We start from the raw sequence: 15,538 nt of genomic DNA on the forward strand, positions 1-15,538 counted from the left end.
TGAAAACACGTATAGTTTTTTAGGAAAAAAGTAAGCCTGGATTTATAAAGTGAATTTTGGGGACACATAAATTTTACACTCTCCTTTTCACTCTCGGTGCGTAGGAATCAGCAACGGTCTTAAACAAAGGCAAAGATCAAACATCCAGGAAGGACCACACAACGAAGACTCAAACGCCAAGTCTAACAGCACAGGCTTTAACACTCAGTACAGATACAGCCCAGTCTTGACATTTGCAGTTCAGTCAACCCGGGGAAGTACAGCAGTTGATGAGCCAAGTCTTGTTAAATGTCACTTTTTGGAAATTCCCAGCTCAGTTCCCCTGAGTTGAATTTTTTTTTCTCTCCTCTGTGGGATAATGACTAATGAGCAGGAAGGCTTGGATCTAATTCTTCATACGACCAAACCTACAATCCAGGGTCAGAATGTAAACAAAGCTGCATCCACAGTACCCTAAATTGACAGGTTGGTTAATACATGGGTAAAGAACCAACTAAATCTCACTGATTTTAGGGAATATCTCATGAAACAGAAGTCAAGGGATAAACAGGAAGCTTTTTTTCTCAAAGATCCAAAGATAAACATGTTAAGGAAGCACATTCTCATTAAGCTACTGTAAATCCAAACGCATAAAGAACACTTAAACAACCTTTTCTTAACATGAGTGTGTTACATGTTAATATGATCTTTACTCAGGGTCAGGCACAAAGTCAAAAAGAGCCTTAACCAGACTCCTTTCAAATATTTCAAGAAAGCTAAATGGTTTGCTCTTCTGTGTCCCCTGACACAATGAGAACTTTCGGAAAAACTTACACACCAAGTCACATCTTTTTTTCTGCTCTCTATCTGTCAGAGCTAGTGCACACACTGGCACACACGCCTACAAACATAAAGCAGCAGCAGCACACAGGATGACACCCTGTGTTACAAAAATCGAAGGTGGTGTTAGCATTTTAACTAGTCTTTATAATTAAACTGCTGCAAACCAATCGGGGAAAACAATCACTTTTATTTCTCTGATTCACTGCTCTGCTCGGCTTTTATTTTTCATCTCTTTTCCATTAACTTGAAACATCTTCTCCTTGAACTGTGGTTCTTCACTGTTTACCACCGCAGGAAATAATGTTATGAATTGGTGATGCACTCAATCAGGCACAGCCTAATGCTAGTGTCAGCCTGGTTACTGACCTGTGTTTGAGAAGCAGGGCCCGAAGAACGTTGGGCCTATCCTCGGCTCTGATCTGATCGGAAATGATCATCGTCTCCACGACCAGGTGGGCGATGCCGGGCAGAGAGGTCTGTTCGAGGTCCAATAGGATGGCACCTAGAGAAGAAAGGCCAACCCAAACAAGTCGCTGCTGCAACTTTATTCAGTCTTAAGGGGAAGAAACAGTTTTAAGCAAGCTTGAAACAAAGCAGGAAACAATTTGCGGTTTTCTGCATATCACAGTTATGTTTGTGAATTTCATTTCAGCTGCACATACGATAAACTGCATGACTGATAACGTGATGCTTGCTGGACACACACAGGAGCTTTTTACCATGTGTGATGGTGCGGCGAAGCTCCAGCAAGCTGCGGAAGGACAGCGAGGCCACATGAGGTTTTCCCCAGCGGTCCGTCTCATCGTCCACATCCTCCTCGAACTTGATCCAGCGAGCGCGCTCCTTCCATCGCATTTCATGGTCCTTCTCCACAATCAGCTCGTTCAGCTCCACAAACAACTGGAGATAAAACAGGGCAGAAACATAAGCGCTAAAGCACACGCTTGACCCGTTACACGTACCTGTCTAAGATTACTTTTGGAATATGTTTGACAACTGTGTTATGAGGGTGTAACTCAGTGGGGAAAAAACATGTCTATCACGTTGTTTATAATCCATGATCAAGTTCCTTGGAACGCATTTAAAGCTGTGAAAATCCCCCCAACTTCTTTTCCAAGTTCCTATCTTCAATACAGTTTGTTTACCAAAACATACACGGAGAAAGAATAAAATAATGATTGAAGACAGCGCACACAGCACACTCAACCAGCTAAGAGAAAGGCTGTGTGCATCATGCACTCGCTGTCTTTGGACAGAACTATGAAGAATAAAGTGGTCTAGAGGGACAATCTGTTACATTTTTAAAAAGAATGACTTTTTTCCTCAGAGCAACACAATTTTTGTTTTTGACTGTCAAACTCAGAAGAAACAAATATGCACTTTGTGCTTAAGCTACAGTAAGACTACACTTGGGACCTGTAATTAAAGCTCTACTGCTCAATACTTATACTAATACTAACTAGGATTGTGTGTGAGAAAGGGGAAAAGCATACACAAAATTATCCCCCACTTTGCAATTCCCCTGAGCATTGCTGATCTATTTTCGCCTTTTCAAGCTTTTAGTTTTGGTTTGTCTGTCTACAGTTTATATCTGCATGTTGGTTATTTCTCAATCCTTTCATCAACCTTTTTTCAAACACAGACTGTAAATGGATAAAGCCATCGTGACACAACTTATTGCTTAGCAAAGGTCATTCTAGAAGCACCAGCTTTTTCAAAAAGGAACCAGTCTGACCGAGAAACTGGAACACAAGAGACATTTAAATGATAGCAACTTGTTAACTGAATATACCTCGATTTAATTTCTTTTTTGACTGTAATGAAGACCATTATTTACAAAAAGAACATCATGTTATAATCAGCAAGACTTGAAACCATGAACTCGTGAGGAAGGTGTTTACTTCAGTCACAGGTCACGAGACAAGGGCTGTTCTCCCATAGACTTCTATGGAAATTAGTTTCATTATGTAGCTAGAGGAGATGCCCCCTGCTGGAAATTAAAAACAATGCGGGTTAAAGGCACTTGCATATTAAATGATAATTTCAGCCACAGAAGCTACATCCATCTCTTATAATCACTTTTGGAGAGCAGCAGGGAGATGTTAGTGGTGTCATGTATTTAATATATATTCTTAGCACTTATTTGCTGATTATATTGTTTTATGTATAAGAGAGGCCCAACTCTGAGTACAGTCTGTGCCAAAACGTACTGACAGGAAACTGCATGCTTTTGCAGAGAATATGAGCTGCAGGCAGAAAGTGAAACTAAGTAGTGTTTGATTGAAACTTAAAGTGTGCGTGACGTGTAGAGGAAGTATATAAATAGACCACTTTGAGCCGTGTCTTTCTTTGCCGTTAAGAGAATACACAAGAACTGGATTTAATACTTGGTGCCGTGACCCGGATTCTTTTGTGGCTGAGGGGACTAATTCGGAATTTAAGGTACGATCTGATATGAGGCAAAAAAGGTAAAGCCATTGTACAGTGTCTCCTTTTGTAACTTGCTAGCAGCCTTTGGATCACTTATTAGTTAAAGGACAAGATATTTTCCCTGCAGCACCTTTATTACACAGTAAAAATGTCAGTAACAATCTCAGTTGTTGTCACTGTTTATCTCTGCCACTGTGCCAACACAATATTATTTAACACTGTTTAAGGGTAGAATTCTTAACAAAGCAAGCTATTTAAAGAAAGTTCACTCATGAACCAAAGAAGTTTCTTTATGATGCTATCATAATAAAATCGAAGACTCACAGTCATAGAAACAACTATCAGGAGGCTGTGAGCCCCAGCACATGTGCAAAAGTACTCACATCTGACTGTGTCCCTGCAACAGTATATGTCTCCAGGACCACATTTTGTCATGCTGACGCACAAAAAACAAAAACTATAACACAGTGAAAAGAACACCAGCTATGCTACTGCATGTGATTAAAAAAGTAAGCAAAACAAAACGTGGCTGTCACCGCGCTGCAAACCTCGTGAGTTTTCTTTTCCGAAGCCCTCTTCTTCTTCTTCAGGCTGGACAGCGGCGTAGAACTGTTGCTGGTTCGGCTCATGTGACATCGGGACGACTTCTTCACCAGGTGCCGACGCACCCCAGGGTTATCCTCAAATCTGTGACCTAGTGTTGTCGAATCAGAATGTAAGAGGTCAGAAGTGCTAAGTCATGATGTCTGGATTATTAGTAAACAACCCGAATATGTACATTTAGTAAGAGGTAGGCTGAAATGCTTTTTTAAGTGTGTGTTTAATTATAAAATGTGCTCCATACTGGAACGTCCAATAACATAAGGCACAGACTACACAGTATTGTGTGGAACAGGAAATTATTACAGAAGAGGAGGTTTTACGCACAAACATTTGTCAGTTCATAAAAACTATATTCAAATTCAATTTCCTCGACCTGCCAATCACATGTTATTGAATTTTGGATGAGGCAGCCTTGGCAACGACTCTCCATTCAACAGAGGGGGAAGATTGGGTGGTCCCTAAATTTGAATAAAGGGAATGGAAATCTAAAGCTAGCATAGCTTTTCCACATATGTGGAAATATGTTTAGAGAGAAATTATTTCAAGTTCTGATTATCATAACCTATTTACAATTCATTACAAAACTAAAGAGAAACAGGTTGGTGGATCTGGTTTGTGTATGCCAAAGTAATGGTGGACTGTACTGCTGCCGACCAGCCAGAGCGGCCAGTGCATGAAAATAATTTCTTCCTGAGTAAACACTGTCTTTTTTAATTTTTCTCCCTGAGCAGTTGGAGGCCAAGTGTTTGTGTGTGCACAAACTGCTGTTAGTGTTCCATCCTGCTGCGTCATGCCTTCCTTGGGGAAACAGAGAGAATGGAAATGAAAATGAAGTTAAGCTACATTTTATTTTGTAAAGTCTCCCAGGCAAAAACCTCTGAAGGTTGGCCTTGTTTGAACTGCCTCAGCTGATCTGGATGAGCTGTTTTTTTCTCACCACAGGGCAGGGCAAAGAAAGGGCATTCCAGTGTAGGTGAAAAGGACATTCTATCCATCTTCTTGAACTCGTTGAACCCATGTCAGACTTTCTCCAAACTCGCAGAGAAACCATGACTTAGATGCCCAATGATACCTGAACCATAGTAGGGTATAATCCAACACACTAGAGCAACAATTGTCCAGATATTTTGTAAATGTCTGATGAACTTTCAAGCATTTAGAAAAAAATCTTTGGAAGTATCAAGGCCTGTAACCTTACATTTGCGAAGAAAACTCCTTTTAACCTCCTGGGGTGGCTTAAAAAAAAATAAAGGTGAGTAAGAAGAAACACTAATCATGGGAAGCCCCCAGCAGCCTAGGCTTATTACTGCATGACTAAAGGGGACTCAGGGTCATGTGTCACAGCTCTAAGTACATCACTTTCTTCTAAATGAAAATTTAAAGTCTAATCTTAAAAGCAGAGTCTTTCTCTGAAACCAAACTAGAAGCTTGTACAACAGAAAACGGGCCACTCTAGTTTTAAATACCCCAGAAACCACAAGTGAACCAGCAGTCTGAGAGCAAAGTGCTCTAATGGGGGGTATGAAGTCTTTAAGATAAAAGGCGGAATGATTATTTTACAAGTTTAAATTCAATTCTAGATTGAACAGGGAGCCAATGAAGAGAAGCCAGTATGGACGAAATATATTTTGTCTTTCTTGGTCCCGTTCAGCAGTCTTCCTGCAGAGTTTTGGATCAAATGAAGGCTTTTGAGGGAGTTTTTAGGACATCCTGATAATAGTGAAAAACAGTAGTCCAGCCTACAATTAATGAATGCATGTACTAGTTTTTTCAGCATCACTCTGGGAAAGGATGTTTGTAATTTTAGAGATAATGCACAAATGGAAAAAAAGCAGTCCTACATATTTATTTGATATACACACTCAAGGACATATCCTGGTCAAAAATGACTCCAAGATTCCTTACAGTGTCACTGGAGGCCAAGGTAATGCCATCCAGAGTATGCATCAAGTTAGACACTGTATCTCTGAGATTTTAAGGGCCGAGTACAATAACCTCAGTTTTATTTGAATTTAGAAGCAGGAAATTAGAGGTCATCTAGGTTTTTATGCAATTAAAAATAGATAAAAGTGGGTATCTTATGCATAATCAGTGAAAATGTGTGCTATGCCTTCTAATGATACTAACTTCTAATGACACATTCTAAAACAGGCAGAAAGATTTTTTAAAATAAAATGCCAACATGCAACATTTCAAATGACATATTTTAAATTTTACTTCATGTCAATCCAGCCTATAGTGGCACCACTCCAGTTATACAAACCCACAGGCAGTAGTTAAGATGTTGTGAAATACGCTCTTTAACACGATGAATGTGTGTATAAAATAATACAAATAAATAACATAAATAAAACTACTGTACGCTAGCAACAATGTACTGAGTTGCAGTGCTCAAAATGCTAAGACTCATGATGGCAGCGCTAAAATTTCGCTTTCTCTCACTGTACATTTTCATTGTCATTTAATGTCACATGAAAATACTGGCCTTTGGTTAAAAATGGTAAATGGTCTGTATTTATATAGCGCTTTACTAGTCCCTAAGGACCCCAAAGTGCTTTACATATCCAGTCATCCACCCATTCACACACACATTCACACACTGGTGATGGCAAAAAAAACATCATGGTTTGTGTTGAAAAACCTTATTGCCATCAAGATGTTTAAAGGTAAAGGAATCACTTTGGTTGGAATCATAATTTGACACATCTGCTAAAACAGGTAATAAAGAACTAAATGTATTTTAAGACCTCCAAAAATAAACCCCAATGCTTTCATCTGCCCCGGGAAAGGTAAAAAACAAGTCCAAAAATGCACATTATAACCTAACCGCCCCCAACATGTCCGGCTGGATAACCACTGCTCATCTACAATCACAATGAACACCGGTGTACCACAAGGCTGTGTGATGAGCCCTTTCCTCTACTCCCTCTTCACCCACGACTGCAGACCTACCAATGGTTCCAACACCATCATTAAGTTTGCAGATGACACAATGGTGATTGGCCTCATCAGTTACAACGATGAGGCCGCCTACAGGGAGGAGGTGGATCGTCTCGCTGAGTGGTGCGACACAAACAACCTGCTGCTTAACACTGAGAAGACCAAGGAGCTCATCATGGACTACAGGAGGAATGCTGACCCACATCCACCCATCTACATTAAGGGGACGGCTGTGGAGCGTGTGAGCAGCTTCAAGTTCCTGGGAGTCCACATCTCCAAGGATCTCATCTGGACGACCAACTGCTCCAAGCTGGTCAAGAAGGCTCACCAGCGCCTCCTCTTCTTGAGGACTCTGAGGAAGAACCACCTGTCCTCAGACATCCTAGTGAACTTCTATCACTGCACCATCGAGAGCATCCTGACCAACTGTATAACAGTCTGGTACGGGAACTGCTCTGCCTCGGACCAGAAGGCGTTGCAGAGGGTCGTGAAAACTGCCCAGCGCATCGCCGGAGCACCACTTCCTGCCATAAAGGACATCTACAGGAAGCGGTGTCTGAAAAGGGCTGGGAAAATCATCAAAGACCCCAGTCGCCCATCACATGGACTCTTCACCCTCCTGCCCTCTGGGAGGCGCTACAGGAGCCTCCGGACTAAGACCACCAGGTAGCGGAACAGCTTCTTCCCCACAGCTGTCAGACTCCTGAACTCTGCCTCCTGACATCTGACCCACGTTAACACATGGACTGGAGACACACACACACACACACACACACACACACACACACACACACACACACACACACACACACACAAACAAAATGGACAACTGTACCTTCATACACACAATAATAACATGGACTGAACCACCACTCACAACCACTAGCACTTTATATAGCCTTTGTAGAAATTATCCACATATCTCACTTATCTTAACTGCACTACTGTATAATTCTGTGTAAATAATCATTCTGTATAATACAATAATTTTTAATTCTACAACTGTTTATAACCTGCATAGTTCCCATTTCTGTATAGCTGTATGTCTAATATTTCTGTATAGTTTTTCATATTTATATCCTGTTCATAGCTTGTACTCACTACAGCCTGTACATACTTATAGTTATAGCATATTTATAACATACCTTCATATCGTGTACATTATAACATACCATAATAGACCCATTTCTGTAATACACTTACATATCTATATTAGTGCTAATATATATTATAATATATCTATATCATGGCTAAAGCACTTCTGGATGGATGCAAACTGCAATCCGTTGCCTTATACCTGTGACATGTGCAATGACAATAAAGTTGAATTCTATTCTATTCTATTCTAATTAAGGTTTTAACTTTAACTTATATCCTATACTCAGGCTCATCCCAAAATTTCTCATCCATGTGGTGGAGCATCATGACAGCACTAATACGCCATGTTTCAAAGCCAACACAGGGATTAAAAAAGCAGAACCACTCATGGTTTGTCAATGAAATGTCTTTCCGCTCTAGCTGTGGATGAGCCCAAAGCCAAATAGGTGCCACTGGATCAATGGAAGAGTAGGAAACAGCAGCAGTCGAGCACTGTGTCAATTCAGTCAATACCGTGGACAACACTGTTCAGTGTGTGGCCATGAATGAGCCTCTACTGCCAATAATGAAGCTAGCAGCAGGCTAAACGATCAATGGAAACAAGTGAGCTCCCTTCCATTGATTAATCATGTAAAAATAGAATAAAATGCTTGCCCATGTGAATTCCCTGATGTGTTTCGGAAGCATGACGTAACTGTCACTGCTGTCAAATATCAATCATTTAAACAGATGAAATCCTACTCAGGAGTGGTGAACCTCCATGGAAAATACGGCCAACTTACGGATAGGCTCGAGGGGTGACCCCAGCTGGCTGTGGATTGACTCAAGCAAGTCATAATCATCAAAATCCAAGACAAACTCTTCAAAATCCTCAAATCCATCCACGATTGAAAATGAGCTGCGGTGTTCAAATTGGTGTTGCTTTGAGGTTCCAAAGCCTTTCTGGGTGCTGCAACGTCGTTCTGGTCCATGGTGCTTCTTGGTTCCTTGGTTCTCCTGTCCCTCAATGTCTGTCATCTCCACGGTCGGTACCTCCTCCTATCCACCTCTCTCCAAGGGGACACCCTGCTCATCCAACTCTTGAATGCCGTTGCTCTCACTGGTCTACTGACCTGAAGAGTCTGGATGCAACTGCCTCTTTGCGTTGGTTGTGCAATAGCACCCAAGTCCAAGCTAACCGACTCTCGAGAGAGAAAAAACAGCTGGTGGTCACAGTAGCAACTTTTGAAGAATAAGTTGCATGCATCAAAGAGGAACAAAAAAAGAATCTGTGTGATTGTCAATCAAAATATTCAATATTCCTTTCACTACAAAAATATAAGTTAGTCACATGTGCAGATCCTCAGTGTCACAAAAATACACTTTTTTGCCTTAAGTCCAAATGCAAAGCTGGAGCAGCACCCGAGGCAGCAACCTTCTGCTAGATCCACCATCAGAGAGCTAAATAAAAGATTTTGGCATCCACTTTAGCTGCAAATCCAAAATCACTTATTGATAAGGGATGGTCTACTTTAACAGACCATCAGCTGTCAGCTGAATGGAGGCACCACCCTTTTCTAACAATGTCCACACGCTATTGATTATTGGGGTTGCTGGCAAGGCATGAAAGAGTGGATCAGAGATCAAGAGTTGATGCCTTTTGTTTCCATAGCACCGCAATCACTTTCAAACCATGTGATGTATAGAAGGGCCAAAGGTTGCGATCTCCACCTAAACTGAATTAAACTGAAAAAGCACACATACACAGCACAAAGAGAGATGCAGAAATACATACTGAGAAACAAACAATACACCAGCTGAAATTAAACCTATCTGATGAGAAGAACAGAATACCCGCTTCTGCACTCCGCGTTGAGGATATACTGTTTAACGGCGTTAATTGTTAGAGGAAGCTGCACCTTTCCTGTCCCTGCATCTCCATGGAAACCATTGCATCCCCCCCAGATGCCCTGGTCTCATTGGCCAAACCAGGTGCACCAATGTGAGCTGAACAGGACATTCACCATGTCCATTGGGTTTGTGACTCACTCTGCATTTATACGAATGCCTGCATGAGTGTGTTGTGTGTATGCACGGGTTTTTTGCTAGATTGGATCTGTCTGATCAAAACTGCGAATTCTCTTTAAAACCAAACGATGCTTTGCACAATAATCTGAGTCTAGTGGGTGAACTTCGCACTGTAACATTTCCATCAAGCATACCTTGTTTTTCCATTAGAGAATCCATTTTTGCTGTCTCACAAGACCAACAGCAGCACTTCGAACTTTGTATGATGTGCTGCTGCAAAAAACACTGATCTGACGAATGCCAGCAACCACAGGCTTGTCATTTGCAATTATACTCTTCCTTTTTTTATGCCCCCTTTTTCCTCTACCTCATCTTGGAGTTTAAGTCCCAGTATTATTTAATTAATCACCATATTTAACAGCTGGCCCATAAACGTCCCAACCTGAATATTAACGTCAAAGAGTGTCACATTGCTTTTAAACATCGGAAGCACAGATTGTGATATTTTAAGCTTTAAATAATGATATTTAAAGAGGCAGACTAACATTACTGAGGTCATATTCCCATTTTGGTTGAGAAGTATCTTTTTGAATCCTGTTGAATACTGTCAAGAATACCTCAAGTTGATTTTATTACCTTACAGCTGTCAACACAACTAGTGTTTGGCCAGATTTTCTGTTGGTCTATGCTAACACAAAACTTTTGTACTATTAAATTAATTAGTTATTTAATTAATCACAGGTACTAAGGATTACAGTGTGCATCTTACTGCTGTTAGGCCACCATTTAACACCAAAAAACAACCAAAAAAAACCCTCCAACTCTAAGCTCTAACTCCACTGAGCCTAGAATGCCGGTGATAGCTGCTGCTAGGAGTGTTAATTTATTTGGAATGCCAGGGGGGAGTTGATAGCAGAATGAGCGTGTAATTGGTGCGGGTGGCTCGCTCAAAGCTGTGAGCATGGTGCCAAAGCTCTGGCTCTCTCGTAGCTCTTCACCAAGTCCTCACCCTGAATTTTAAGAGTGAAGCCCCTCATAATTTTGGCCCTTAATACTTTTATTTTCAAGTAACACTACATCTGCCATCAATGTAACAATTAGCACAGTAGTCTAATACAGGCCATATGGTCTATTTGCAGAGTTCGGTCCATAATACAAAGAGAAAAACCTCGGTGTGCCTTTACTTACCAATCTGCACACACACAGCTCGCCATCATCAAACATTAACTTTTGTGTATTTTGTGTATCTAAGTGACATATTGAAATATCAAAATACAACTGAAACATGATAGAATAATTGTTGTTCCTCACAGGTTCCTGTGAGTCTGATTCTTTCCTTTGACTTTAATAAATACCTGCAGTTTCTCACAGCATGCAGGGAAAAATGTAAGCCGTGCCCTCATTAATGCATGTGGCACATCAGCATTAACTTAGTTATTAGGATGTTAGTATGCAATTTGATCTGACAGTAAATAAAGTTTTGTTCTTCTTCTTCTATATGTCCCTTCATCTGTTAACCAGATTTCAGGGTTATAAGGCAGACTTGTTTATAATAAAACAATTCTTGTCTTGATAAATCCCACACTCTACCTGAGCTATCAGATTTTCATCACCCATTCATGCAACACACACACAGGAGAGGAATACGTAATCACATTGGGAGTAAAATTAGTCACATGAGGATAACCACAACATGATGGTCATAAGACATGAAGCACAAACAGATGTAGGGAGGGTTGGGGAAAGAACGAGTGAAGGACACACCATGACATAAAATAATAAGAGGTGAAGTAAAGAGATGGAGAAGGAGGGAAAGAGGAAAAGAATAAATGCAAAATCAATATGTGAGCTTTGATGGATGAAAAAAATAGGGAAATAACCAATTGGGTAGCAAAACTTTTGCGAGATCCCGAGTTTGTTTTGCGAGATCTCGCAAAAGTCCGTCTTAATTTTTTTTTCCTCCCATGTCCCCTGCGGGGCTCCGTACTAAACACCAAACTCAATCTAGTCAATAGCAAACAAGCAACATCGGAAGCTACAAGAGACAATCAAAGCACATCAAGGAATCTGCTGAGCAAGCAGAAATCTGAAACTTGTGATGAAATTTGCATGGTGTCATGCCAGACTATTTCAAAAAGACCTTTTGTTTTAAATCTGCTTCAGACATTTGCTTCAGTCAGAATTAGAGCCAATGAAAACCCACATCTGGCCTCTATTAGCCACTCACATCTGTACAATACTAGAAAAATAATCAAAAGCTGAGAGGTTTTATTACAGACATATGCAATTTGACATAACACCTAATCTTGCCAATTACTGTAAAAAAAACTCAAACAAACAAACCCCCCCTAAACATCACTCACACACAAAACATTTTAAAACATTGAAAAATCTCCAACAGCTGATTTGTTTTATCAGTTCTGTATTAAAGTAATTACTTTAAATTATTTCATGGTCTACATCCATATCTACTAATCTCAGCCATCATCTTCAGGCTTATTAACAGGATTTCTGGGCAGTCAAACTTCTTCCATCCGCACCCTGAACTGTGCGCTTTCAGCCAGAACTTTTTAAACAAGCTTTAAAAGGGTTTATCTGCACCAATCAGTGTCAAGCCACAGTGGTGTAACATGTACCCCTGATAATCTGTTCATTAAGCTATTAAACTTCTTTGTTTCTTATTTTGGATTGTGCCCAACTTAACAACAATTGTATATATCGACACACAAACAACAGACACCTTTTAGTATTCCATACATATAATATTATATGATATTTTCAGTTAGGCTAAACTAAATGCCTTTTTGATAGCCAAAAAAAGAAAAGAAAAGAAAGAAGAAAGAGAAAAAAAAAAGAAAGAAAGAAAACAGAAAAAGAAAAGAGAGAGAAAAAAAAGGAGAAAAAAAGAGAAAGAAAAAAAAAAAAAAAAAAAAAAAAAGATTTTCATGGTCCTTTTTCAGTCCTTTTTTATATTAGATTACATACTCTTATCAGAGTACCTGTTTATTTGTGCTGCTCATGTCATTGTTGAAATAAACCGACTGTGTCTGCATCCAAAAAACTGTGTGTTTTATGAATGACCTGCTGAGGTGTTCACTCTACACCATCTACACGTGGTTTAATAAGTGACTTGTTGCAAACTTGTCCCAATCACATCACGGATTAAGACCTGTCTGTGTACTTGAAGGGCAAATTACCAAAGTGTAACAGGGGAGCAGACACTAATGATATACATGGCCATTCCATGTTCTAAGCATCACTCCCTACAAATCCAATGCCCTGTTTTTCTGTTTCTAGAGGGGCCCTAAACAGTCAATTATTGCTCTGCTCTGGGAAAGCAGGAAAAGCCAGGGGCAGGGTCGGCGTTGAAGGGGAATCGACTACAGGCTTCTGTTAATTAAAGCCCCCTGATGCTCGGAGAGAGAGTATTTCTGTGGCCATACAAGCTTTTGCTTAAAAAAAAAAAAAAAATCCTCTTTTAGCATTTATTTTTTTATTATCACTTACAAATTCTTTCTGTTAATTCTGAGCATTTAAGCATGGACCTTCACTTCCTAAAGTGATGCTTTGTGCAACATGTGGTAAAAAAAAAAAAAGTCTCCCACAATTAACTCATTCACTGCCATTGACGTCTATAGCCGTCAATTGCAGTGTATGAGTCAATGGGTTTAACTCATTCACTGCCAATGGCTGGCAGTGAATGAGTTAAGACTAATCGTGACAAAATGAAGTATGGAGTGCAAAAATAAGTGTAGCTCATGTCTACTTCCATAACTGTGCTACAAATTACAATATGAAGCCAACTGCTGTTAAGGATACAATATATGTAAAGCATAGTGACATATAACTGAATAAATACAAAGACTTTATTACAGGAACAGCCTACATTTGCAAAAATTATGAGTCGATATTATATTCCTCCTTCCTCCATCCTCCACCCTCTGTTTTGGAAGGCTTATTTTTAACAGTGCATACGTGGGGCTGTGTGGGCTGGTTTCATGAGACCGGATGTGTGGGATGTTCATGATGGAGCCAAAACAGCAAAACCCGTCAATGTTGGGCCTCAGTGAAGAAATGGAGTCAATAAATGTTGCAGGCTCTCTAGATTAAAAGAAGCACTGCTGAAACAAAATACAGTTTTGTAGTAGACTTTTTCCTATTATTTTTTTTTGCATCAAAACCATTAGTTAGGTCCGATTATACTACAAATCTGGGACTAAAGTATTTTAAATCTGTGCAATGCTGTGCTTTTAAATGTAAGAATTTGAAATTTAAAGATATTTAAATAAAAGGAACTGTTGAATCTGATTTTAATACATTAATATTCTTGTTATTTCAATCAATATTCAAAATTGATTGAAATCAATTTTGAATACATATATATATATATATATATATATATATATATATATATATATATAAAAACGTGAATGTTTCAATTGTGTAAGCATAGTGGAAGTACTTTTCAGAGCCAGCAGAGGGCAGCAAACCCACAACACACATTATTATTATGTCATCAAAAATGTCCTGTTATTTCTGGATATAATTAGTCACTTAATGAGAGGGAAACAGGGTTCTATTTAATCATTTAATCTGTAGTCAAAGCAGCAGGCTTTATTATGTCTTCAACAGCACTCAAGATAGCATCAAGGGAAACATATCCAGCTCTATGTTAAGAATAATACATACTGACATTGACTTTCCTTTATTGCGAGGTGCACACAGCCAAGAATCTGAAGTCACATCCACGTACGATCAGATCACTGATGCGAGTCAAGGTCTTCATTTTTAACTCACTGCATTTACTTGGCATTTACATCAATAATACACTAACACACATAGTCCCTGGCTGATATATAACAATACAGGCAGCTCACAAAGACTCCCCTCCCTCCTCCACCACCACACACATCACTGTTGTGGCGTGGGTGATAAGAAAAAATGAGTCATCTCAGAAGGTGCTTTCAGAGATGGAGACAACCATCTACCGTTGTCCTGCTCCAAAGCTTTTCCCCAACACCAGTGAGGAATTTAAAAGGCTATTTTTTTGTATTGTCCCCAATAATCACATAAAAAACCCTATTTGACTTGCATTTAATAATAAAAACAATACCATAGCTACCTGAAAACAGACAGTTATTCCAGTATTTCAAACACACACAGGTTTCAACAGGTCTTTGCATCAATTTGCTCTAAATCTCCTCTTACCTCCTCACTCGTTTTCTCATTGTTATGGCCATTGCCAACCCCGCCCTCCTGCTCCTGCTCCAGCAGCCTGCAGGCTGACTTACCTCAGCACCAGCACTCTTCCCTTACCCCTCTACGCTGTTACCAATTTCCTCTCCACCGGGTTTTATCTTCCTGCCCTAAGCCTCCCTCCAGTCCTTCTCTCTATTACTGCATTGTATGTCTCCACTCTATTAAAAGGAGTTTCTACACCTTCGTCAACATGATGTGGGAGAAATGGTAATAAAATAGAGTGACACAGAGCCTCGCCGACTGTGATGCTGTCCAGTGAAAAGTACTAAACACACCAATCGATTTATTCACAGCATTATTAGATCAAGCTCAATTCTATATTTTTTTCTAAATATGTACATGTAAATGTGTGAGTAATGGCTGTTTAAATACTTCCCCG

At 39.8% G+C, this 15,538-nt stretch overlaps 1 protein-coding gene across 10 annotated transcripts in view; it reads right to left on the reverse strand.

Moving 5' to 3' along the window:
* slc4a3 (solute carrier family 4 member 3) overlaps window positions 1–15,538 on the reverse strand; it is an 84,841-nt gene that overhangs the window by 22,795 nt on the left and 46,508 nt on the right. For 9 of the 10 annotated variants that reach the window (XM_085249770.1, XM_085249768.1, XM_085249772.1 and 6 more), the window contains 3 exons: window positions 3,801–3,946; window positions 1,542–1,722; window positions 1,189–1,324 (listed from right to left, as the gene is read on the reverse strand). In XM_085249770.1, coding sequence (XP_085105896.1) covers window positions 1,189–1,324; window positions 1,542–1,722; window positions 3,801–3,946 — 463 coding nt within the window. Of the gene's footprint in view, window positions 1–1,188; window positions 1,325–1,541; window positions 1,723–3,800; window positions 3,947–8,675; window positions 9,323–15,538 lie in introns of those variants that run through there. The other variant, XM_085249774.1, reaches the window with a different exon arrangement.

This window comes from Mchenga conophoros, linkage group LG16 (assembly GCF_057382185.1).
Source record: "Mchenga conophoros isolate Kocher_MC1m ecotype Shallow Benthic linkage group LG16, M_conophoros_male_GT1.1, whole genome shotgun sequence".
In the NCBI taxonomy this organism is placed as follows: Eukaryota; Metazoa; Chordata; class Actinopteri; order Cichliformes; family Cichlidae; genus Mchenga; species Mchenga conophoros.